Genomic DNA, 25,144 nt, shown 5'->3' on the forward strand with positions numbered 1-25,144 from the left:
TTTTCAATGACCATTTCTTATTATAATTACAAATAATGACTACATGTGACTTGGAAAGAGTTAAACTAGTTTCTTTGCCTCGAAGAAGCTCTTGAGGTGTCTCATTTGCCATATTCCGGTGAGGATAAGGATGATGGTCTGACCCAGTGACCACCATAACACACGAGCATTAGTACTCTCACTAGTAGCTCTGAAACGTTCTTCACGAAGCTGTAAAAAATACACGCAGTTGTGTACAATTGATGGTTATTATGAGTATATAATAGCCCCAGGCCTTGTGTAACCCTTTCACCTTTAGTGCAAGTGGTTCCTTTGTCAAGTATATTATTACCCTCACTAAAATACAGTACAATAGAACTACAGGATCATGAAGGTTTGGGCTTTACTTGTAAAAAATATCACCCAAAACCAGCCTCACAATACATTCATGGCACCTTACCAGTATTGGTTGGGTATAACTAAGCTCAAAAAAGTGCCTTCAGTGTGACCCAAATGCTTCCAAAAACTGCTATAAAATTTATTTTGTGCAATAATGTATTCATACACTGCCACTGTGCTATTTCAGATGGGGCATGCTTTCAGACGAAAACAATAGTGTAACAATAAGCCTTTCTTCTAATGCAGTATGCACGGGTTCACAAGTCATAATAATGTTACAAAAAAGTAAACAAACCAATATAAGGAAAAATTAGGGATCATAGAAATAAAAAGTAGTTAGGTCTCCTACACCTGTAAATGTCCACTAGTATATCTTAAGGTGTTGTAGGGTTTCACTTTTTTCTATGATCCCTTAAAATTCCTAATTTTCATTATACTTGTAATTTTACATCACAGCCTACAACATCACAAACAAATTACAAGGTTGATGGACCATTACTTCAGGTAATGAATGGGATATTTGTAATAGTCAATGAAATAATATTGCATAATATTTACAATATATTTTAACATTTAAACATTCATGAATCTATTTCATGGGGTAGGATTCCTGTGGGAGAAACTCAAGCACTATAATTTTTTTTAAAACAGTATACGTCATGACAACAATATGGTGATAATTGTGGAGGAGTTACGTAACACACAGTAGTTCAGCCACTGTGTGACAAATTGTGATTAATTTTTGTGGCCAAATCACATGCATACAAAATTCACAACAGCCCACACTGGTTGCTCACTCTCTGGTAAGCTTGTTCTTTTGATATTTGTTCCACCTGATCCATTAGTTGTCTCATTCTCAGCTGAAGATCATTCAGTTTGTCCTTAGCAACAATTTGAGCATAGTCCACAGCATGTTCACCAACTCTGATCGTCAAGTGAACTCGCTACAATGATCAGAGACATCACCAAAGAAATCAATAAGACTGCATGCATATGCAGGAAGAAGTGTGGGTGTGCTATACTCCAAAAATAAATATTAAACAATAATTACATCAGATGACACAACTAAGGTTGACTTTGGGTTACCATGACAATAACTAAAATATCACGTATACAGGAAATACAGACTTCATTTTATGTAACACAGGAAGTCACTGGAAAGGCGAGCACTTTTTGGCTTAGCTATTCCATCACAAAACTACACATGCATTCATATCTATAGCACCAAGAACTCTATGACACATGTGTGACTGAACAAGGAAGTTTACATTATCACCTCAGTCAAGTTCAAGGGTGCAAGTACCACTCTCAATAGAAACAGTTAGAAAGTACCGTATTTACTTGGTTAAACGCTATGCCTTAAATAGTGGCCAGACTATGTATTTAAATGCAGAGCACAATTGCCACCCTTGAATAAATGCTGTGGTGTTCATTTAATCAATTAGTCTATATAGTAAAACCAATAAAAACTACCACACTCCTCTCTGTACACACAAAGTAAAGCCTCTGGCAGCCATGCGAAACACAGCCAGTGAACTAGCACTGGGATACTCTGGCACTTGAGTCTTGTGCAGGCAAACATGGACTAGTAGGTCTCACAGAGAGAGGTTGCAGAACCCGAAGTTTCATAATGACCTCAACACCGCTAGGGTATTTGCCTCCCCAGTTAACACCAGGTATGACATTCATGTTACAACTGGGTGGGCTGCTTCCCCAGTTAACACCAGGCCACCACTGGAGCAATGTGAGGACAGTTTCTTGCTCAAGGAAACAAAAAACAACAATTTGGCATAACCAGGCATCAATCCTAGAACCTTTCAATGACCAGGTTGATGCCTTCAATTGGCCATGCTGCCTCAGCCTACACACACACACGCACACCACAAATACCATTATGATGTAAGCACAACTAACCATGAAATACAATTAGTAGTTATTACTAGTTAATGAAGGGTGTGACTATATAAACATACAGCATTATGTCTCCATAGTTAACACTACCTACTTAGCAATGTAATTTACTAGGTACAAATCACACAATACATAGTCAGTCAACTGTTAAATACAAGCTCCCAGTCAAATACTACAAGTAACGTGCTTTGCTGGACATACATTATCTTGCACCTACAGGAAATATTCAACAGTAAGAATTGGCTTCCTCAACCAACGAAAATAAATGGGTGTATCCATTCACTGGACTGGACTACTGGACTGGATTACTGGGCTGGACTACTGGACTGGACTACTGGGCTGGACTACTGGGCTGGACTACTGGGCTGGACTACTGGGCTGGACTACTGGGCTGGACTACTGGGCTGGACTACTGGGCTGGACTACTGGGCTGGACTACTGGACTGGACTACTGGACTGGACTACTGGGCTGGACTACTGGACTCAAGTTTTTTGTTTGTTTGTTTGTTTTCTTGTCTTCTATCGCCAGATTTCACTAAAATAAGTGTTTTAGAAACTGTCGTGACCATGAGACATACATTGATCACAAAACTACATAAAACCTTGGTGCAGTTCTTTATCGTAATTTGCCTACTGCTAGCAATGTTTCAAGCACTGTGCACTGTTAACACTGCCGTCTTATCTAATTTAGCCTTCTTTTGTGAAATAGCCACCATATATGTTTTACACATTATGATATAGAAATTTCCTGTAGTCTGTGCATTCACTCTAGCTTTGCCGGCTCTTTGGTTATAATGTTTGTAAACAGCGACGAGTATGCAGTGTTAAAAGAATTGCTTCCCAATGCACACACTTTCAAACAGGAAGGTAAGGTTACACATATTTACAAAAAAATACAGTGAGTGTAACAGGGGTTCAAACCAAAGTTATAGACCTCCAAAACTATATAGCACCTTTTTCAAACATACTTAATATAACATCTTTAAACAGGCAGGCTGTATTACAGACCTTCGATTCAGCACTTGCGCTGTAACACCTAATTTAAAAAAAAGATAGACTACAGTTAGCTGTGTGTGCCTCTTTTTTATGCAAGACAAGACATGGAGAGGAGACCCCTAGCTTCAAGTGTGGTGTACTACTCTATGAAATCACTTTTAGTGGTTGAAAAAGGTGTTTGTGGCTGAAAAAATGTGTTTGAGCAAATTTTATGTGAGTCCAGTAGTCCAGTCCAGTGAATGGATATACCCGAAAATAAATTACGTGAAATATGTACGCTCAAGAATATTTTTTACTTGCGAAACATTGTTTGGTGGCTTGTCATAAAGTATGTGGCTATACTACACAGGTCAACACCAGTTTGAACGCTGAGGAATGAGTATGCTGTTGGAGAAAAGGAATGGCCTACAGGGGCCTCACCACCAGAATTAGTTTGCACACTATTGTACTAGCTCCGAATAAAGAAGCTGAGGCAGACCTAGCTAGTCACAGCTGCAGCGATTCATTACAATTACTCGTACCACAGGTACCGGCTTAACATCGTCGTATCTTGATCAACTTTATTTATTGTGTCCTGTGCACCGCATTGCTCACTTATTTCTGGTGCACGAGACTAAGGTAATAGCACAGGTATGTAGCGACAACAGTGCTAGCTTCTAATCCCAACGGTATGTTGACTGCAGATATAGCATAGAGGTTAATAGCTCTACATGCAGAAAATTCACTGGTAAAATATTTTCGCACCCTTGGCTTCCCACAAAAATATAACACATTGAATGTACAGTATTTTGCAACTAAATAATCTCGAACAAAAATTTCCCAATTTATGGTATATTATACACTTTGTTCATGCCTATACCACACTGTACCCAATATGCAACTAACCACAAGCTAAATGCATTAAAAAGAAGTAATGTGGTACTATTTTCAGAGGAAACATCCACTGTTACTTTGTCATACAACACACGGTTACTAAATAGTTAGTAACCTGTGGTCTCTCCGGTGGTCGTTTACTACATTCATCAAATAAAAATTGGCAAAGCCAAAAACAAAATGTCCTTACTGTTAGCTTACTTTCTGGACAAGACAAACATCGATCATTAGCATTCAGATCTAGGTGGTCACACTAATCAGTGTCCTGTGTGGCGCTGACACAATAAACTCGAAGGATAGATCTTGATGCTAGCATCCAGTTTGCTTCTCAATAGCTTACTTTCTGGACAAGACAAGCATCATTCTAGCCGGCATAGTACTACTTGATATATTGGCACTATTGTCACATAATAATGTTATGAATGTTACGCCAGTGCAGTAGCATGTCACAATCAACTCAACTTAAGGATAAATTCCAATGCTAGCATACACAGTTTGCCACTTTCTCTCACTCCTTCTTTACCTACTTTGTTCAGGAAAATTTTCTAAATCACTTAGAACAAGCTGACATCAGTTTCTATGGTATTTAGAGCCCCTCAGATGACGTGGGTTTGGCTACCCATAATTAATTACAGCCTCAGTAATTAAGTTTGTTGGTAGCCTCACTCACATCATCCTCGGGTCTCTAAATAGCGTAGTAACAGAAACCTTGTCACCCGTTATAACTAATACATAGACTAATACTATATTGTCATTTTGTAACTTACCAATTGACTCCCACCATACCACCGACTACTGTTAGTTCCAATGCATATTGAGTGTTCTCCTGGAAGATGTGAGGTAAAGACAAATCTTCCCTCCTCTGCGTAGTGACGGGATAATATCACTCGACTTCCTGGGTCTTTTACTTCCACATGCATCCCTATTCCTGGACTGGATGGCATCCAGGCCTGCGTGCGATCATCGTATAATTGAGTCTTGTACTTGCCTAAAACAAAACAAAGTATTCAAGCAACATCCATTTATGCTGATGTTTTATCTGCAATAAGTTACACACTTTAAAACACCATGCTGCACGAAACAATAAGAAACAGTTCATTTAAGTGGGCACCTTGATTTACTTCATTTCCATATCTTAACACATTTTTACTTTCTGATACACAACGTACCAACTACCATCGTTTCATCCGGTACTTCTTCGATGAAACATTTTTCCTCGGTCTCTCTAATATGAAAATACAACCCGACCGAAGGGTATACAGCAATCAATGTAAGTAGCAAAACAGGGAACAAAACTGACGCCTTCATTCTAAAAGACGTTCTTTCTTGCTTTCAAACAAAGGGTCTGTGAGAGCGCACGTGATCTATTTCGCCCACAAAGGGTGTCTCACTTTTCTAAGTGTGTATCAAGTTTCTGTAGTGGTTTAGCGAGGAAGCACAAGCGATCCTTTGTTAAAGTAGAGGTGTTCAAATTGTGAAGAAGATTGACGAAGAGTGCTGGGTCGCATACGGAATGTCATATTTCTGACGCGTAAATATATTTAAAGAGAAGAGCACTTGAGAACAGCCCGAGGAAAGTCATGGCATCAGGAAACGCCTCACAGATGCCTTCTGGGAGTGGAACTTCTGGAGGCAGTAAAACTGAATTTCAAGTCGGCGGTAAATACCGCCTAGTGAGAAAAATAGGTAGCGGTTCTTTCGGAGATATTTACCTAGGAGTGAACATCACGAATGGAGAGGTAAATTGTGTTGTCTTCCTTCACATAGCTACATACACATTCTTAGGAGGTAGCTGTGAAACTTGAATCAGTAAAAGCCAGGCATCCTCAACTATTGTATGAATCTAAACTATACAAGATTCTTCAAGGAGGAGTTGGAATACCTCACATTAAGTGAGTAGTCTTTTGTGTTGAAAGGTGACAGCCTTTACTTGTTACATCTTTGATAAGGTGGTATGGAATTGAGCGAGATTACAATGTATTAGTTATGGATTTACTTGGCCCAAGTCTTGAAGATCTTTTCAACTTCTGCTCAAGAAGATTTACAATGAAAACAGTTCTAATGTTAGCCGACCAGGTGTGTTACCTGCTTTTGAATTTGATGTGTTGCACGTATATGCTAAGATGCTTCATTTGTTACTTTAATGGTTTATGCTACAGATGATTGGGAGAATAGAGTATGTACACAATAAAAACTTTATTCATCGTGATATTAAACCAGATAACTTCTTGATGGGAATCGGTCGGCATTGTAACAAGGTGGGTATGTCACACACACACACATATACACACAGTATTACTACATGGATAGATGTATTGAGCATGCACATATTATGTTGTACACAAGATTATATAGTTTATTTACCATCCTTTTAGTTGTTTCTGATTGATTTTGGCTTGGCCAAGAAGTATAGAGACACACGAACTAAACAACACATACCTTACAGAGAAGATAAAAACCTCACAGGCACTGCTAGATATGCTAGTATAAATGCCCACCTTGGCATCGAGCAATGGTAAGAATAATATATACAGTAGAACCTCTATATTATGGACACTTTGGGACCTACTGGTTTTCGCAAAATTTTATTGAGGTCAGGAGATTGTCCTTTTCAGAGTGTAACATTGTATTGGTAGAGGTCTACAGAGATTAGGTCTAACAGGGACTACAGAAAGTCATTCTTACAGTGTCCTTTATGCGGAGGTTATTTATAAAAGATTCAACTATACTACGTGCGTGTGTGTGTGTGTGTGTACTGGGAAATACTGTTGGGTTAAATTTTGCTAAACGTGATTGAAAATGTGAGAATGCATATTTGGGATTCAGTTTTCAAAATTTGAATTCCTCTGCAGTTGTGTCTACAAGAGACTGTATGTTTGTGCGTATGTCCTTGTTGCTATGTTTGTTTGTCATTATTACATTCATGCACACCTGTGAACAAAAATACAGTAGTGTTTTTGTTCTGAAACGTGATGATAATTGAAGCAAGGAGCTTGGTTACTCTCTTAGTCAAAGATACACTATCACCTTGACTATTTTGACTTCTATTTATGTCAACATTCGGTGATAATTAGAGCTACTAAAAACACCACAATTTACAGGAACAAAGGCAAGGCTGGCATTCCTAGACTGTGTAGATGTTTTGCGTGCCATCTGTCTAGCCCGTATGTACATGATTGGTCTGAAGTGATGAAAGGGATTGGGTAACATTTTACTAACTAGTCTGGTCTTTGAAGTCCCCATGACGTTATGTAGTTTGCATCTGGAGTGTGAGGTGTTCTGTAACAGGAGCTACGTTTGTGATGGGAGCTGCTATTAAAATCTATTATATTTATAGCAACACTTAATGTGTTAAGTGAAGATACACAACAGTGTTTGTCCTCTCAAATTGACAAGAAATGTTCTGCTATTGTTGAATATACTCCTCCAGAATGTTTCTGTGCTGACGTTTTTCCTCTCATCCTGATCTTGTCTGCATCATGACGTTGCTATTCTCCCTAATATGTACATATGTATGTAGTACAATATAATTCATCACTTAGTATCACTGTGCATCTTCCCAGGTGTCATTTCATGAATAATGTGACATCATGAGCATTTCTTTAATAGTAGAAGATTTAGTAATGTCTTGATGGTGTGATGAAATGATACTTTGATTTTCTTGGCATTGACATATGGTGCTCTCTTTATTCACTTCCATTCTACCTACATGTATATATTGTAATAGGACCGACTGATTTTGATGAAATTTTGTGGTTACAAGGCCGCCCTTTCTTTTCATAAGTAAATTCTATGGCAGAGGTCTACAAGACTTCAGGTTAAACAGTTCTTTGTAGAGAGTGTCTGGGTACTAAGAAAAGTTCCACTGTATGTACATGCTTGGTGCACATACAGTATGTTAATAGTACACGCAGTCCCATGTTGTGTATAGGAAGTTGTTGATGACCATCTAGCAAATCAGTTGCAATAACTACAGAATTTGTCAACCATATATCCCCATGTTTACATGAAAACCACAATCAAAAGTTACAGCAAACATGTTGCCAGAGTGGAGATAGCTTCTTGACAATATACCATATGACAACAAATATTGGCAAAACGAATATTTGGCAATTTGCTATAAAATTGCAGTTGGCAAAATGCTCTCACTGAAAAATTGGCGAATGGCGTAAGTACGATGTTGTACTGACTCGCTTTAAAGAATATTCGGGTCCTGTTTCCATCATAGATATTTGCTTCCATAGATGCCTACTGTACTCGAATATTGTGGCCACATCCACTTTCAGGATTATTTGCTGTCTGTAGGCATACTCGCCCATTTATCAATGGCTGTGCACAAATTCATGTCTACTGCTGTCTGAAAGCTTACGTGGAGCCACGCCCACTAATCGAGTTCTAGTCTAGTCAGTAAGCCACACCCATTTGCATGCGTGGAACCACACTAATTTATTAGTTTCAGCAGTGATCCACGAAGGTTTGTTGAAAACCTATTATACTTCAACAACTGCTTGACCCAAGGTTTGAAAATAATATTGACGAAATTTAAATTTGGCGGTTTAGTGACAATCGCCAATTCGCCAAATTTAGTTCACTGCCAAATTTAATTGATATATGGTAATGCCATCTGTTGCTTAAGTGTGGGCCAACATTCTCTTGTTTCACACCACTTTCTTGTTTCGTTGCCTTTTATAGAAATGATATAATGCATCATCTATAGGAGCCACATGTATATATGGTGCCAAATACAGCAGCCATCTCACCTGAATGATCACTGAGATTGCAATCGTATTTTGAACATGCATTATTAAAAGCTAGGGTAATTAAACGGAGTCAGCCCCTGTATGGATTTTAATTTTTGAAAAGCAATTTGTTCATTACTTGATAATAGTACATAGATTGCTCTTTGTCGAGAAAAGTTTTTTGTGAGTATGCTCTTTTAATGCCAGATAAACCATCTGGTATCATTAATTGGTATTGTCATTACTATATATGCTTTGAATCATATGGTAGTGTTGTGTGAGGTTCATTCACACAGACAAACAGATGTAACAAGCCACCATTATTCTCACCTTTGAAAAGGTGTGCTTATTATATAATGTGTCCTTTTCAGTACTGTGACACAATTTTGCACAATCCATATTTGGGTATTTTTATTTTTAGTTTGGTAGTAATTGCATTAGTGTGGTATAGAGCATTAGAAAGAATACTTTAGGTCAGCATTGTCAGTGTATCTAAGAAGGGTGTGTGTGCCTTTCCTTTGGTTGTGTAATTCATCCATGAATTATAGCACTGTCTCTACATGCTTTAAACTAAGGTGACATTGGTCATAATTCCGTGATTTTTATGTTACTCCAAACTGGATGCATAAATTGTAAATAGAATTTTTACAATATTGATTTTTGAATAATATTACATACAATAGAGTCTGTTATTCTTGAGTATAAATCTTTTAGCAAGTTAACAAAAGTTGAAAAGTAAATTGAAAAAGACTCTGTATTGCTGTGTTTGACTGCTTGTTTGTTCCTGCTTCATAGGGAGTTTTTAGAAGAAGGATTAGAGATCTTTGTAATTTTAAAGTTTTTGTATTTGTGTCCATGTATTTGTTTTGTATCCATGTTTTAAGTTTTGTACTTGTTAGCTAGCTACATGTATTTGTAGTTGTCTGTATACTACTCTGAGAACCATAGTTGCTGATTGCCAGAGGGTAATTTATCATTCAAATCAACCAGTCGAATCACTCATCTCCATCCTTATGTAGCTGTACTGTATGCTTGTCTAGTTCCTATGGCTAGCGACTTGTTCATTTTTTAGAGTACACGAGGTGAAGAGTGATTGTGAATAAAGAGAGTGCATATAATCGACATACAGTTTGGAATTTTCACTTGAACAATGAAGTACACTTGTTACTATATGCACAGGAGTAAAAATTTTGCTAATTGTGGCTTTGAGTGAAAACCTATCAATTCAAAGCCACAATGTGCTAATTTTCACAGTTGTTATAATCACCATCAACACCATGCCCTGTAAACTCAGAAGCTCTATCTCTCAAGGCGATCCTTGTTTTTCCATTTAAAAAGCCTACCAATAATTGTACTTTGTATTGTGGTTAACTAGTAATTATGTGCCTGTAAATTAGTGGACACATGACAATTAATATTGTCCACTGCTAAATATGGTGTGTGTTGTGTTCGCTGGACAATCACATGACCTGGCTATCTTCCTGGAGGTGAAGGAAGTTCTTGTTGCAGTTGTGTAATGTTAGTGGTTTTGTATTCTTTCCCAACTATGAGGAGGTTTGATATTGGGTCTACTATGCTCAATGAAATATGCATACAGAGGCCATTTAAGTTACTAATAGTGGAAGGTTTTCTCATGAAGTCAAATTACAGCTTCATTTCCAGTCAGAAACCAACAGAGCAGTTACTATAAATGTTTTGACATGTTTTTGAAAGTGACACAAAGCACTACTGAAGGAGGTAGTATGGCATCACTTCAGCAGTGCTAATGGTCAAGTTTTTCCCTCACTGTATTAATGCTTGCATTCAATTCAAAGAAAGTTGCTGTTTTCTCTGAGGGCTTTTGCAAATGATTCTACTTCTATAACATGAACTACATGTCTTACTGTGAGATTTTATCAAGAATTTTCCCAGCTGTTGAAAGTGGAAATGGTGTCAGCGTCTTCAAAGAATTCTGTCTTTCCTTTTTATTCTCTTTCAATACATTTTACATATCTTATTACACCTCCTAATGTGATTCTCTAGAGTCATTGTTTGTGTGATACAGTTCTTTACTTGGAAGGGTTTTGTTTACTGTTTCTGTCTTCACATATTATGATACAGTAGTTACTATACATAGTGTAACAGTATTTGGCCATGATGATGTAGTAGGTTATCTTATGTGTTCTGATGACATCAAAGATGGGAGGCCAAACCACTTTCAATAACACTATTTCTTACCAGCATCTTTTGGCATCCTGCACAGAAGTACGTATCCATGTGTAACCTCACAGTCAGGGGAGAATAACCTTTGATATTATAAACTAGCCCACAATTTACACCAAGTAACAGTTTGGTCAGGTGGCTGGATAGGTCACAAGGTGGACACAACTTGTGTGATAGGAAGTGATAAGTGATCTCACATGATCAATACCATCATGACATAACTAACTGCCTTACCTTATGGATGAGTATGGCTAAATGAATAACATCAGGAGTTCATAATATACTGAGTTCATAATATACTGATGAGAGTATCCTACTTCTCATATACTCCTGCAGAAGGATGTATCATGAAGTTATGACCTAACAACAAGGTGGTGTTGTGGTTTGTGACGTATGGGCAGCCACGATAGTACAAGCACTGTGAAACACTTGCATATTAACGAATGGCCTGGCAATTGTCTAACCTATGAACACTTGTAGTTCGGTTAAGAAGTTCGGTTGCCAGAGATGTTGTTAGGGATGCATAAATCAACATTATGTTACATACACAGAAAAATGGGTGAACTCAGAAATGCTACATCATGACTTTACGATATACCCTTCTACAGGGGTATATGTATATGTGAGTAGAATACTCTCCTCAGTATATATTAAACTCTTTATGACATCGGTTGGCCATATCATGTGGAACATCAATTGTTTTATTTATGGGAGGATAAAACCTATGCGCTCAGTTTTTTTTCCCCTTGGAAAAGGTAAGACACACCTTGCCTGTACAATATACATATATATATATATACAGACACTGATAGTCTGATTAAAGTGAAGCTATTCTCAAGGTAACATCAAGTACATGAAGTTGGGCCTTGGGCATGTTAACATTCTTTTGCTATGACATTTTCAGGTAACTATTTTGAGTTCAGGGACTGACTACACATAACACTTGTTGAATGACAACTATTTATTGTCAAACACCTGCCTCTTTGCTAAACTTCCTGGTGATTACCTTAATGTTTCATGTCATTGGTGGTTGCCATGCAATGTGTCTATTTAAAGTTGATGGATCATTACACCTACAAACAGACTACACATCTGGTATACAGCATAATATATGATGACGTTGTGATGTGTATGTATGTACATGTATCCCGTAGGACCATGTGCATTGTAGGAGGTAAACCTTCTATCCAATCAAGGCATTAAGGTGTCATTATCCAGCTCTTTTAATGCTGAAAATTGATAACATAAGGAAAAACATGTTTAGCTCAATAATGACATCTCCAGTATTACAAGAGCTGGATAATGCCTGGATTTTTGTAAGAAGCTGTTTCCAGTTCAGTCAGTAAGTCCAGCTAGTCCACGAAGTGTATCAAGCCTATGCAATCTAAGCGAGTGTCTACACTATAATATAGTATAGACACTCGCATAGATGTGAGTATAAACCTAAAACTAATAACAATTGTATTCTCATTTACCAGCTGTAGATCATTATGCTATTGCTATACATTTTTTCTCTGTAGAGAGAGTGCTGGATAGCAGATTAAACCGTAAAACCCCTTGATTCAGCACATCTCTTAACCAAAATTTTTTCAAAGTTATATGTATGTGGGAGTATCATTGACTATAATCACTTTATATATAGTTAGCAGCAGACATGAAATGTGTCCAAGTTCATTAGTTCATTATGGACCTTTCAATGTTTGTAAATTTTGTAGTTAGTATGAATTAAGAGAAAATGCTATATAGCCAGTTATTTTCAAAGGGTTTTTATTTTTCAAAGAGATTGTCTCTTAGAAAATAGATTCCCAATACCTGCTGTTCTTAAAAAAATATATTCCCACAATTAATAGTAACTTAATTGCCTCACTGTATAGTGGGTTATTTTCTAAGCAGTTTGAAGGTTTTAATTTTGAATATTTTGAAGTGCAGGTGGATTAGTGTCACAATTTACGAAAGATGCGCATGCATGCTTGCCAACAACTGCTTTACTGATGGAGTAATCCCCATCCCTATGAAGTGGAGGAAAACTGGAAAAATCTCTCGTCTCGTCTTGAGTGGAACAAATTCTAATCAGCCACCAGCTTGATCATACCTATGCTAGAATTGCAGCAGACAGTGTCAATTCCCAACAATGTGACAGTTTTTGGATCAGCTGCTTAATTATCACAATTAACCATCACTAATACAAATGATTACGTGTTCATGCCAAATATTTGGTATGTGAGTTAAAAGATAAAATTCCCTGTCACCGTATCCTATAGTATTTTTAAAAATTGTTAATTTAAAAATGAGGTAGAGATCTATGCAATATAGAGTAGTGAAACTAGAGATGAATGATGGTATTACAGCATAGCTTGGTGGAAAAGTCCCTACTTTGGCACATTACTTTGGCATTGAACAAAATAATTGTTATATATAGCTAATATGTCAAAGTAGGGACTTTTCCACCTGGTGAGTTTGTTATTGTGGCATAAAATGGTGGCCTTGCGCTGCTTCATTTGGCCTCTAGTCTTGCAACTGTGGTCTGGCAGTGAGACTAAAATTCAAGTTTTGGCATATACATCTGGCCACCTGTAAGTGTTTTGTTATCATACAGTACAATAGTAACTGTATAGTAGGGACCACAAAGGAGTAGGCATGGCCCACAAAATAATATCGCCCAAAACCAGCCCTGACGACGATGAGGCAGTAATGGTTGGGTAAAACTAAGCCCAAAAAAGCTTTCAGATCAACCCGAAACGCTTTCAACAAGTTGCTATGGAATTTTTAAAAAAGTTTATTCAACGGAATTTTCTACTGACTGAGTAACTGACTGATGCCTTCAGACAAGCGTAACTCGATAACGGCTAAGACTATGGGCTTGATTTTTTTACTGTTCGACGCCGCTTCGGCCCGACAGGTGCCTTTTGGCATACCACAGTACGTACAATGCATTCTTCATGGACTTACCAGTGTTCTCCTATGTGTCCCATTCATCTTTGCTGACAGCGAAAGGTAGCAGTAGCATGTGATGGCTTCCCTTTGTAACCGAAATCGTCCGTATTTTTCATAGTGGCTATTTTGATTGCAGAGGTGCTTTTCAAACAGTTCTTGATTCATACTGCTGTGTAACAGGTTGAACATAACCTACAGCGAAGCGTAATGGATACTTCACTTTTCAGACGATAATTAATACAATTGGGGCACGCGGCACGATTTCTTTCTTTTGGTATGCGTGGATTGTAGAAGTGCTTTTCGAACATTTCTTGATTCGAAATGCTGTGTAACAGGTTGAACATAGCTGACAACGAAGCGTAATGACGATAACTGATATAGCTGGGGCGCGCAGTGCCATTTCAGATGCGATATGCGTGGGTTCACCAGTCCTAATAAAATTATTTACAAAAAAAGTTAACAAACAAGTACACGAAAAAATTAGGAATTTTCAACTAGAGTAGGGACCATAGCACATCCATAAAAAGTACTGAAACAAGTTGGAGTAGTCCATGATATTAAATCACCGTAAAACAATAAGAAGTGTTATATCCCTACTGTGCATTTCCGTTATGGTATCTTGAACACAGTAGGGATATTAGTGATAACACTTCTTATTGTTTTACGGTGATTTAATATCATGGACTACTCCAACTTGTTTCAGTACTTTTTATGGATGTGCTATGGTCCCTACTCTAGTTGAAAATTCCTAATTATTTCGTGTACTTGTATTTAAAGCTGTATGTATACTATATGGACTATTCCGTAAAGGTGATTTTCATCGTGTAAGATGTCTCTAGGATGATTTTCAAAGGCGGAATTTTGGGATAGTGCACAAAATTTTTGGGGTTATCCCTACTGTACGTACCATTTGATATGTATGTTCTATTAGAGTAGTAGTAGCAGGAGTAGCAGGAATGAAGTGGTACCAGACCCCTTCAATATTAGGGTTGAGACATATAGTTCGAAGCTTCATTCACATAATATTCAGATGCTGCTTTACCCCACCAAAGCTTCGTTATCATGGATACTAACAAGTTAAACCAGTTGCACAAGTACTATCACTCCTTGTGGAGCTACCATTTATGTATTTTTTTGGTGTAGTTATAGTTTAAACAATGGTTATACTGGAGGGACATGACTAAAACACGGAACGGACTGGGAAAACGGACTCACAAACGGACTGGAAGGAACTTCCCTGAAAACGTTTTTTTGCCATAGAAACTCACTAAATTGCTGCTACAAAGAATATCTTAGTAACACGTAACAACAGCCTTAAACAAGCCTCTACACATGTGCTCGAGCTGCCATTAAACCCTGGGATAATTTACAAAGCACCAGTCTGCCAATGTGAGCGCTTGTGACAGCGAAGTTGTGGGTTAGCTACAGTGTAAACAAACAAAACAACACAGACTGTATTTGTAGTAGCCAGTTCCTTGCCAGCTGATCCACCACGAAGCCTACCTGTCATGAGCTGTCACCTGTAAAACTGAAGATCAGCAGTCAAACTAATTGCAGCAATTAACCAGACCTGAATTCCAAGTAACATAGTGTCTTAACTGGCTTAAATCTTGTTTCTTGTCTTGTTAACACATGCGAAACGAAAGTGCGCTTTTAATTAAACACAAAATGAATTTAATTTCAGACTATCTTTAAGCGCAGGGCTTAATATCAGCTTGAGCACACTTCGACATCGTGTTCAGAGGTGTGTTTCAGGTCGTTGTTGTGTGTTATATTCTTTCTAGCAGCTATACAGTGAATTTCTATGGCCAAAAAACGTTTTCAGGCAAGTTCTTCCCAGTCTGTTTGCTAGTCCGTTTTCCCAGTCCATTCCGTGTTTTAGTCATGTCCATACTGGAGCTATAACAAAGTGTAGGAGTTTGTACTACAGTGTACAACCTAATAACCATCAATTGTGGTTATTAATTGTTGACATGACATGTGTAACAAAGCTTCGAAGTTTCGGTAACATTTTCAAAAGAAGCTTCGGAGGATGTATTTGTACATTCGTTCCAACCCTATTCAATATGTATATGTACACTTTAATGGCAGCTCTGAATGAATTATTATATCTTAAATGTTTATCATGTAGTCGTCGTGATGATATGGAGTCACTGGGTTATGTACTAATGTACTTCAATCGGACCAGTCTACCCTGGCAGGGACTAAAAGCTGCCACTAAGAAACAAAAATATGAGAAAATCAGTGAAAAGAAAATGTCAACACCAGTAGAGGTGCTATGTAAGGTACGAGAATGTATTCTATTGTTTTGGGACAGTAGAAGTTAAGTGTTGTTAATGTACTGTATTATGGGTTATTTGTGGAAGTTCAACTTTTGTAGAATTGTATCATACACTAGAAGACTCGAGTTGAGGTTTTGTATTAAGTTTTTGGGGAAGAAATTCTGCGCTCTAATAATTTCATCACATTTTTGTATTGCACCTTGGTGCTTATAAGCTCCTGTTTACATAGTACAAAATTTTTTTGATGGTAGTATTGACCGAGTCTTTTTTTAAAACCTGTCAGAGGGAAGTCAAGAAATTTACCGTATAGTAAAAAACTTTGACGGTAAAAACTGTTGGTGAAAACCCACTATTGCAAAATTGACAAAAAAAAAAAAAAAAAAAAAACTTTGGCAAATGGGGCTTCACCTGAATTTTTTTAGCTACCACATACTGTACCGCTCGACATCACTACACGTGAGTGATTAAACAACCCACCAATTAAGGGGCACGGCAGCCATTTTGATCACAAGTCTTTATCCCTTGCATTGAGGGATGACGACTCATAATGGAAACAGCTGCCTCACCCCTTAATTACAAGTTGTAGCAAGTCTTTAACTATACAGTATACATTCTTTTGTTTTGCCATGGTGCAATCTACTATTTGATGCATATTTTATTGTAGGGATTTCCAGCAGAATTTGCCATGTACTTAAATTACTGTCGGGGATTAAGATTTGAAGAGGCACCCGACTACATGTACCTGCGCCAACTATTTAGAATACTCTTCCGCACACTCAACCACCAATATGATTACACATTCGATTGGACTTTGTTAAAACAAAAACATGCAGCGTCACAAAGCTCAAGTCTAGCACTACCAACAACAAGAGAGGAAGTGGCCACCAAAGATGACCATCATAAAGATGACGACCATCACGGAACAAGCAAAAAGGTATCAAAGAAAAGAGATGCAAGTGCCCACTAATAAAAACTGCTAATCAAGAAGTTTCTTGAAATGTTTCACTGTGTATGACAACTATATTCTTCCATCCTCACACTAGAGTATTCCCATATATCCACTACACACACAACTTATTATTGTTACTACTCTATACTGTTCAGTTTTTTGTACGTTGTTTTTGTCTTTTTTCTACCATGTCTTCTTGTGCAGGCCATATTTATAATATATACCTAGTGGTTCACCATATAATATTATTTAACTTGGCAGTAATCTGTAATTAGTATTATTATAAATACACAGTATTGTATATACATAATTATTATAATTTAATGCAAGATAAAAATAATTCAGTTGTGTCTGTGGCGATGTCTTTTGCGATGTGATTTAGAGTGTGGTAGTAGAGATTGGTTCATTGTGGAGACCAAGTGTTGTTGTAGTACACGGGCAGTTCCTGGGTGAATAAACATCTCTGGCCTCCTCATACTATTGGGGGTACACACCCTTGTTAACACGATTTACAGCAAATGAGGCTATTTCAATGTAACACAATGATTTACAGCAAATGAGGCTATTTCAATGTAACACAATGATTTACAGCAAATGTGGCTATTTCAATGTAACACAATGATTTACAGCAAATGAGGCTATTTCAATGTAACACAATGATTTACAGCAAATGTGGCTATTTCGATGTAAGTTACTGCCATACTATATGTGTCTCCCATAGTTTTATTGGTTGCTATTTTGAGTATGGGTAGATGAGAGGAATTATAGTGACCATGTCAAGTAGATCTAAGTAGCACTTCAAATTATATTATGGTCTCAAAGGTGGTCTATTGAAGTTTCATAAAAAGAGACTTACTGTAGCCAAAGATACAAGTCGGTGATTTCATGTGCTAGTTCATGAAGTTTGAGACCAGCCACAGCTGTAACTGAAGGTAGCGGCCAGCCAATAGCTTTACGTAGAAGACCTCCAGTGACAGGCTTGCCCTCACTATAACACCTAGCAAACTGGTAAATAACAACAATATAACATGCTACATATCTGTACAAGAACCTATAAACATTCAAAACATTTATTCCCACCCAAAACTACTAACTACATAATTATCTGGCAGCACCCCCAATCATAATTGGGGTGTCTCAACTTCCTTCTTAGAAATTCAAATTCCATTTCCTCCTGAGACCACACAATGCATCTAATCTGTCATGTGACTAAACAACATGTTAAATTTATGATTGATACTGAGGATTCTAAAAAAAATCTTTGTGACATATCTGAAGAGTAAAGCAGATGTGACTGACAAACCAGAAACAAGCTTAGTACTTAATGGGACAACACAGGAACACCTCCTTAATAAACACAAGAAAAGAAAGACCTCAACTTTGAAAATTATGCTGTAAGGCAGATTCTTGGAGAAATGTGTTTAATTCTCTAGTAAAAGTCTACATACACACGGATATGAAAAACACTACACCACTCATACCATATGCAAGGCCTCCGTGCATACAAAACTGTTATAATTTACTGGAGCAAGAGAGAACATGTACAGATCCTCCAATGAAAGACCCATATTCCTCAGAGCATACGAGATCTCCTACAGCACAACATGACCACTATAAACAGCACAGCTGTAGAATACCTTTTGTTCGTCTAGCTTGCCATTACAAAGGAAATAATTGTTATCAAACTGGTGTACGTTCTCAAATACTTTTAGTAGTTGGTGCATTGGGGTCTGTGGGAACTCTTTGGCAAACTCTTCTAACAGTTCCAGTGAAACACTAATACCAGCTTGCTAAAAGAACATGTAAATCACCATTAAAATCTCTGTGTGTGGTGTGTGTGTGCATGCGCATGTGTGTGTTTATACGAACATGCATATATATCACTGGCAACACACAACCACTGCACACATGACACACACGCAACACCAATACCTTTATATTATTATCTTTTTGAGACAGCAACTTTTTCAATATCGGCATGTGTTTAGGAAAAAATCTGTCACAAAACACACACCTTAATCGGCATGTGTTTAGGAAAAAATCTGTCACAAAACACACACCTTACCTACCCACCCCACTCCAGCACAACACAACTATACTCACGTGGTCACTTCACCGTGATCATACTGAGATTGATACCGGCCGGCCCTGCCAGCAATCTGTTTGGCATCAACAGATGACAAGATACTTTTCTCTCCCTCGCTGAACTTCTCAACTGAGTAGAAGACAATCCGACGAATGTTCCTGCCAGAAAAATAAAGCTGTGTAGTACAGACCCTTTAATGTCTTATACATACACACTTCAGCATTTATAAGCTCCTGGTATCCCATTGCAAATATATACGATTACTCTGCCTTAGGGTATATGTATTTACAGCACATCAAGCTGGAATAATAATCCCTGACCAATCTGCTTAAGGTAAACAATACATTATCTATCAGCTTCCACTTTCATGTTGCATGCTGTAATAGAGGTACACCTGTACTATATACGCTAGTTAATAACTAATCTAACACTGCAACTATATTCTACTTGATATATTACATTATATGGAGAAGATTCTTGCAACAGAAAATAATGTGCACACACACACGCACACACAAACACTCTACCCACTGTTGTAATGTAGTATAATGTACTGTCACAAGTTAAAAATATGGGTACTACAGTATATATCAAGGAGAATATAGTTGCAGCTGTACACACATACTTAAAAACACTACATATAAACTTTGGTTCATAGCCACACCTACCCAGTTAACAATAACTGGGACACCTGTGTGCTACTTAGGTGCTTTTGCAGGTAAATTCTGAGCCAGGGTAGGGTCAGTAATCCACAGGAGGCTGAAGGTTACTAGGAAGGTTACTGGGCTCAGGATATGAAGCGGTGTCAAGTAAATAAGTAACCCAGTGTGTATAGTTATGTAATTCTTGTGCATTTATTTCCTTAGTTGTTGTTTTGTTGTGTTGTAAGTTGCTGTTTCATTGTTTACTCCTGCGTCATGTCTAAAAATCTTTCTATAGCTGTTTTTTTTTTTTTTTTTCTTCTTTTTCTGATCTGCCTCATACAGCTGATAAATTGTGTCAGGATTTTGAAACAATTGCAGTTTTGTTTTATTTTAGAATGTTTTTTTTCACTGCATATGAACAGTTATGCTAGTCCTTGATTCTGATCAGCTGGATTGCATTTCCAGGCCCAGAAAACTTTTCCACACTACCAGTGTGGGCCCAGCTAGGGACGAGACTATCCGCCACTAGGAACTGATTCGCTGATAATTTTTACGACATCACTGAATCATCAGTAGTGCCATAGAGTAGAAGAGAGCTGAATGGATAAGCTCACATATTTGTTGATTGTATCATGTATCCAACATTTGCTAGCAAGAAGTATTGTACAAACAGTATGTACATTTTTGAATGGATTGTTTAAGCAATTTGCACTCATGATAGTGGCAATGAATGGCAGGAGGACTGCTTTGAAATTACTGGACAGATCACTCACACACTATCTGTGAAACATACAGCCTAATCAACTACACTCTTTGCTGAATGCAGAAGTACTACATATTTTGTATACAAGTTTTTGAACTTTCCGAGGTATAACAGTATAATCTATCCATAATACAAAAGGTCTTTGTTCTACATGACAGATTCTGGACTTAGATGATGTGAGTGACGATGAATGTTAACAGTGTGTTTCCCGCCAGTTTAGATAACTGCTACTAAGTATCATACTTCTAGGCCACATTAGAAATCATTTCAGTTTTACATACACAATACACATTCATATATATTCAATTTCTTTTTGTTAATTATTGTAGTACTTTTAGTACCTAACATGTCAACTAGTTATGACTACGATACTACTGAACATGTATGCTGACACTGCATGTCAACATCATTCAAATGGTAAACTGTTTGCGCATGTATAAAGTATTTATACCTGCTTGTAAACACACACAATCTTACTAATACATATGAAATGTCAACTGTTTCAATACATTATAAAATATTATTTTCTGTGTATCACAGCTTGATACTTATTATAGTCTTGTAGCCAATCAAATGACTTGTAGCTATAAGAGATTCACCACCCACACAATCTCTTCATCACAGAACACCAACTTTTCTTTGCTAGTTCACCAAATGAACAATATCTGCATTGATGTAAACAGTTGCCACAACGGTATACACTATACGCAAGACTGTCAGAGATATTGCAACAATAAAAATGAAATTGAGCATTCACTGTGGTTTGAACCACAAGAATATGATAACTCATCTGCCAAATGCAACACTGGATTCCTAAAATGCATTGCAAGGTATATATTATGCAATGCTCCTCCAAATTTACATACAAATTATTTATTTATTTATTACTGTGCAAAGCCTCCAAGTAGAGTATAAAAGCACAGGTAAAAGTTAGCTAGTTTACAATAAACTGATTAGTTACTCATGTCTAGTTTCTCTTTAAACTGTTCATGATAATTATGATCATCACTTTGAGAATTCCAAATTGTAATTGAAGAGGGAAAAATAGGAATTTATTCTTATCATTGGTTGTTGAAATCTCATTTGGTGACCTCTGGTGTAGTGGTCAGATGAAAACGGTATAAGATCAAGACACACAGTAGTGTGTCGTGCGGCCCAAGAAGCCGACGTGCCACCCGTGAGTATATTAACAGGAAGAAAGAAAATGCAATTTTCACACCTATGTAGCTCTGTGATCCCTTATCCGATTGATCGTCTTTTGATGGAGATCACGTGACGTGGTGAACATGGCGTCTCCTCATCGCCCTCAAGAGCAATACGCTAAACCGCCGCCGTGTTGGCCACGTTTGGATGACATTCTTCGTAACCGTTTAGCCTGGCTACACCACTCGATCGGCAGGGATGTGTTGAGTCCTGCTGAAGGTGCTGGAGAGTTTTCTCACATTGTGAGTGACCTTCTATTGGAGTATGAAGTGATAATTTTGCCAACCTGTAACGGACGCCATCGTCCTCGTAGAATGGAAACAATTTTGAAGAACCTTACTGACATGAAGAACGCTTCTCGTAGACATATGGAGGGCGATGACGGGAATTTTATTACACTGGTGCGAACGCACAATAAAGTTTTAAAATGCCATCGCCGCCAGCAGATCACTAGGGAAATGTGTAAGAATGAGCAGGAGTTCCGAAAGAATCCCTGGCAGTATGTTCACAAGAAGTTACAACCATCTAATAATCCTGATCCATCTTTCGATCATAGTTCTGCTACCAGTTACTTTAAGGAAACTTACTCTGATAGTACAGTTACTTACAACAAATTACCGGATTGGACCCATGAATTTATACCTGATTGTGATCCGTCATTATTCAACACAGAGAAGATCACTCCTGGATTAGTGAAATCTACATTGAAACACTGCTCTATGCAGTCTGCTCCAGGAATGGATGGCATCACCTATTACCATCTCTACCACCTTCCGTCAAGTCATCATTTCATGGCTACCCTGTTTAATAAATTACTTGAGACAGGAACTGCTCCACCTAACTGGGGAGTTGCCCGGTTAAGGCTTATCCATAAATCTGGTGATACCAGTGATCCATCTAACTTCCGTCCAATTGCCCTTACTTGTGTGGTAAGGAAGTTATTTCATAAGATTCTGAGCCGCCATCTTGAGATTTACTTGAGAGCAAACAATGTTATAGATACTAGTATTCAGAAGGGTTTTGTTTCTGGCTTGCCGGGTGTGTTTGAGCACATATACTCTCTATCTGCTATCATGGAAGATGCTTTGACAAATAGAAAGCCACTGATGATGACTTTCCTCGACTTGAAGAATGCTTTCGGCTCTGTGTCCCACCAACTGATTTTTGATATGCTGGAAGCAGTAAAAGTACCACCTTCTTTTAAAGATTACGTTCAATCTTTTTATTCACAGTTGTTTGTCATCGTTAAGGGTAATTCTTGGGAAACAGACCAGATACCTTTTAAACGAGGTGTTTTTCAGGGAGACACACTCTCTCCTATAATCTTCCTACTTGTGTTCAACCCTGTTCTCAAGCTAGCAGAATCATTGAACTCCTCCCACGGCTATCAGTTTCAGTTGAAGATCAAGGACACTGAGATGCTTCCACCTGTTGGTACCTATGTGTATATAAAATGGACTGAAGACAATGGAGAATTGCCAGGATGGTACAAAGCTTATGTTGATGAGTACTACACAGATGGATCTTGTAAAATTGTGTATAGTGAAGATAATGGACAAGTGGTATATGAAACAGTTGATCTCAATAGGACGCAGTGGCTACCCTGTTCTAAAAGAGCTAGGAAATTCGTTCCTCTTGAGACAGATCCGGTCACCAGTAAAGCTAAATGGAGGCCTTCATTGAAAGTAGTTAACTCCAGTGAGCATTCAGTGATGGGTTATGCTGATGATGTTACGTTGGTTTCTGATAACTTTGATATACATGTTAGTGCTCTTCAAACAGTTGACCGTAGAGCATGTGACTTGGATCTATCTTTCAAACCTGTGAAGTGTATATCGTACTTATTCGACGGCTCTAAGTGTTTGCAGAAAGGAATAGTTTTATCTAAAGGTGTTACAAGGTCAATTACTAAAGGCGGCACAAAGTTTTTAGGAAAGCTTATTGGTGTATCATTAAGTACTACAAAGAGATCTGCTAATAAACGTATGGTAGGCCGGATAACAGAATTACTATCAGCTACTGACACCCTGCGCATACGTGGAGAATACAAACTTTGGATTTATCGAAACTACATTTTATCACTGTTGCGTTTCCACCTTAGTGTGGATGCAGTTACACCTACTGCCATATCGAAGATGGAGTCTATGGCTACTCGCTACTTGAAAAGATGGCTACATCTACCAAGAAGTGCAACACGTGTAGTCCTTTATTACCCGGGGATATGCTGCCCAAGTGTATCTAATGTTACAAGAGAGGCCAAGATTAGCTTGTTGTCATGTATCAGTGCTTCCTCAGACCCTAAGCTCCAAGAGCTGGGCGTACATCTACATTTAGGGCAAGAATTTCTGCAATTTCAGGATTGTGATTATTCCATCCTATCTACAGCCAGGAAGCAACTCTCTTCATTACCTACTGCGAGATCATTGTATGTGACAGCTAAGACTCAACTACTTAGTGAGGTTAAATCTACCTCTGAGGATCATCTTCAAACACTTTCTGTTCAGTGCAAGTTTGCAGACTCTGCCAAGCTTGAGACCTCTTGTCGAACTTGGAACCGATTACTATCCAGTATGCATCCTGGTCAGCTGTCATTTCTTTTGCGGGCGGCTTCGGACACTCTGCCAACTGCCATGAACTTGCGAAGGTGGAATATACAATGTCATGCAAAATGTGTACTTTGTGATTCCTCACGTCCAACTACTGCTCATGTCTTGGGGGGCTGTCCGGTTGCGTTATCTCAGGAAAGGTACACTTATCGACATGATTTAGTCATTCAGTCTTTGGTCGACAGTTTCATCAGGGTTTACATTGACTTGCCCTATATCCGGGTTTATGCTGACCTTCCTAACTTGCGAGCCAGTGAGTCACCCCCATCTACACTTCCACCTAATGTGATTGTGACCCCCTTTAGACCAGACATTGTTATCCATAATACCGTCACTTCTAGTATACTTTTATTTGAACTGACATGTCCATTGGACAGTGCCCACCATCTTGAGCAGGCTAGATCTCGCAAACAAAATAAGGCTGAATACCACCAAATTCTATCAGAGCTAGATCGGTTAAATGTTACCAACTTTTATGAGACTCTTGAGATCAGCGTTTTAGGTCACTTCCAGCAATTTTCAGTCACTAACACTTACAATGTACTACATTTTATTGATAAGGACATCAATATCACAAG

At 38.0% G+C, this 25,144-nt stretch overlaps 3 protein-coding genes across 4 annotated transcripts in view; 1 reads left to right on the forward strand and 2 right to left on the reverse strand.

Moving 5' to 3' along the window:
* On the reverse strand, positions 1–5,560 carry LOC136236677 (transmembrane emp24 domain-containing protein eca-like). Its single transcript, XM_066026902.1, has 4 exons — positions 5,328–5,560; positions 4,926–5,146; positions 1,176–1,322; positions 1–210 (listed from the first exon to the last, which is right to left on the reverse strand). Exons 1-4 carry the CDS (start codon positions 5,464–5,466, stop codon positions 61–63), a joined length of 657 nt encoding a protein of 218 aa, XP_065882974.1. The 5' UTR covers positions 5,467–5,560; the 3' UTR covers positions 1–60.
* On the forward strand, positions 5,508–17,604 carry LOC136236648 (casein kinase I). Its single transcript, XM_066026873.1, has 7 exons — positions 5,508–5,897; positions 5,944–6,050; positions 6,108–6,234; positions 6,318–6,416; positions 6,534–6,673; positions 16,165–16,318; positions 16,980–17,604. The coding sequence occupies exons 1-7, from the start codon at positions 5,739–5,741 to the stop codon at positions 17,280–17,282; spliced, it is 1,089 nt and encodes a 362-aa protein (XP_065882945.1). The 5' UTR covers positions 5,508–5,738; the 3' UTR covers positions 17,283–17,604.
* LOC136236607 (ATP-dependent RNA helicase SUPV3L1, mitochondrial-like) overlaps positions 17,405–25,144 on the reverse strand; it is a 22,183-nt gene continuing 14,443 nt past the window's right edge. For both annotated transcript variants that reach the window (XM_066026828.1, XM_066026829.1), the window contains exons 10-15: positions 19,368–19,508; positions 19,197–19,260; positions 18,902–19,054; positions 18,746–18,856; positions 18,121–18,269; positions 17,405–17,741 (exon numbers count right to left, since the gene is read on the reverse strand). In XM_066026828.1, the coding sequence (XP_065882900.1) occupies positions 17,606–17,741; positions 18,121–18,269; positions 18,746–18,856; positions 18,902–19,054; positions 19,197–19,260; positions 19,368–19,508 (754 nt within the window). In that variant the 3' untranslated portion in view covers positions 17,405–17,605. The remainder of the gene's footprint in view (positions 17,742–18,120; positions 18,270–18,745; positions 18,857–18,901; positions 19,055–19,196; positions 19,261–19,367; positions 19,509–25,144) is intronic.

This window comes from Dysidea avara, chromosome 10 (genome assembly GCF_963678975.1).
Source record: "Dysidea avara chromosome 10, odDysAvar1.4, whole genome shotgun sequence".
Classification (NCBI taxonomy): domain Eukaryota; kingdom Metazoa; phylum Porifera; class Demospongiae; order Dictyoceratida; family Dysideidae; genus Dysidea; species Dysidea avara.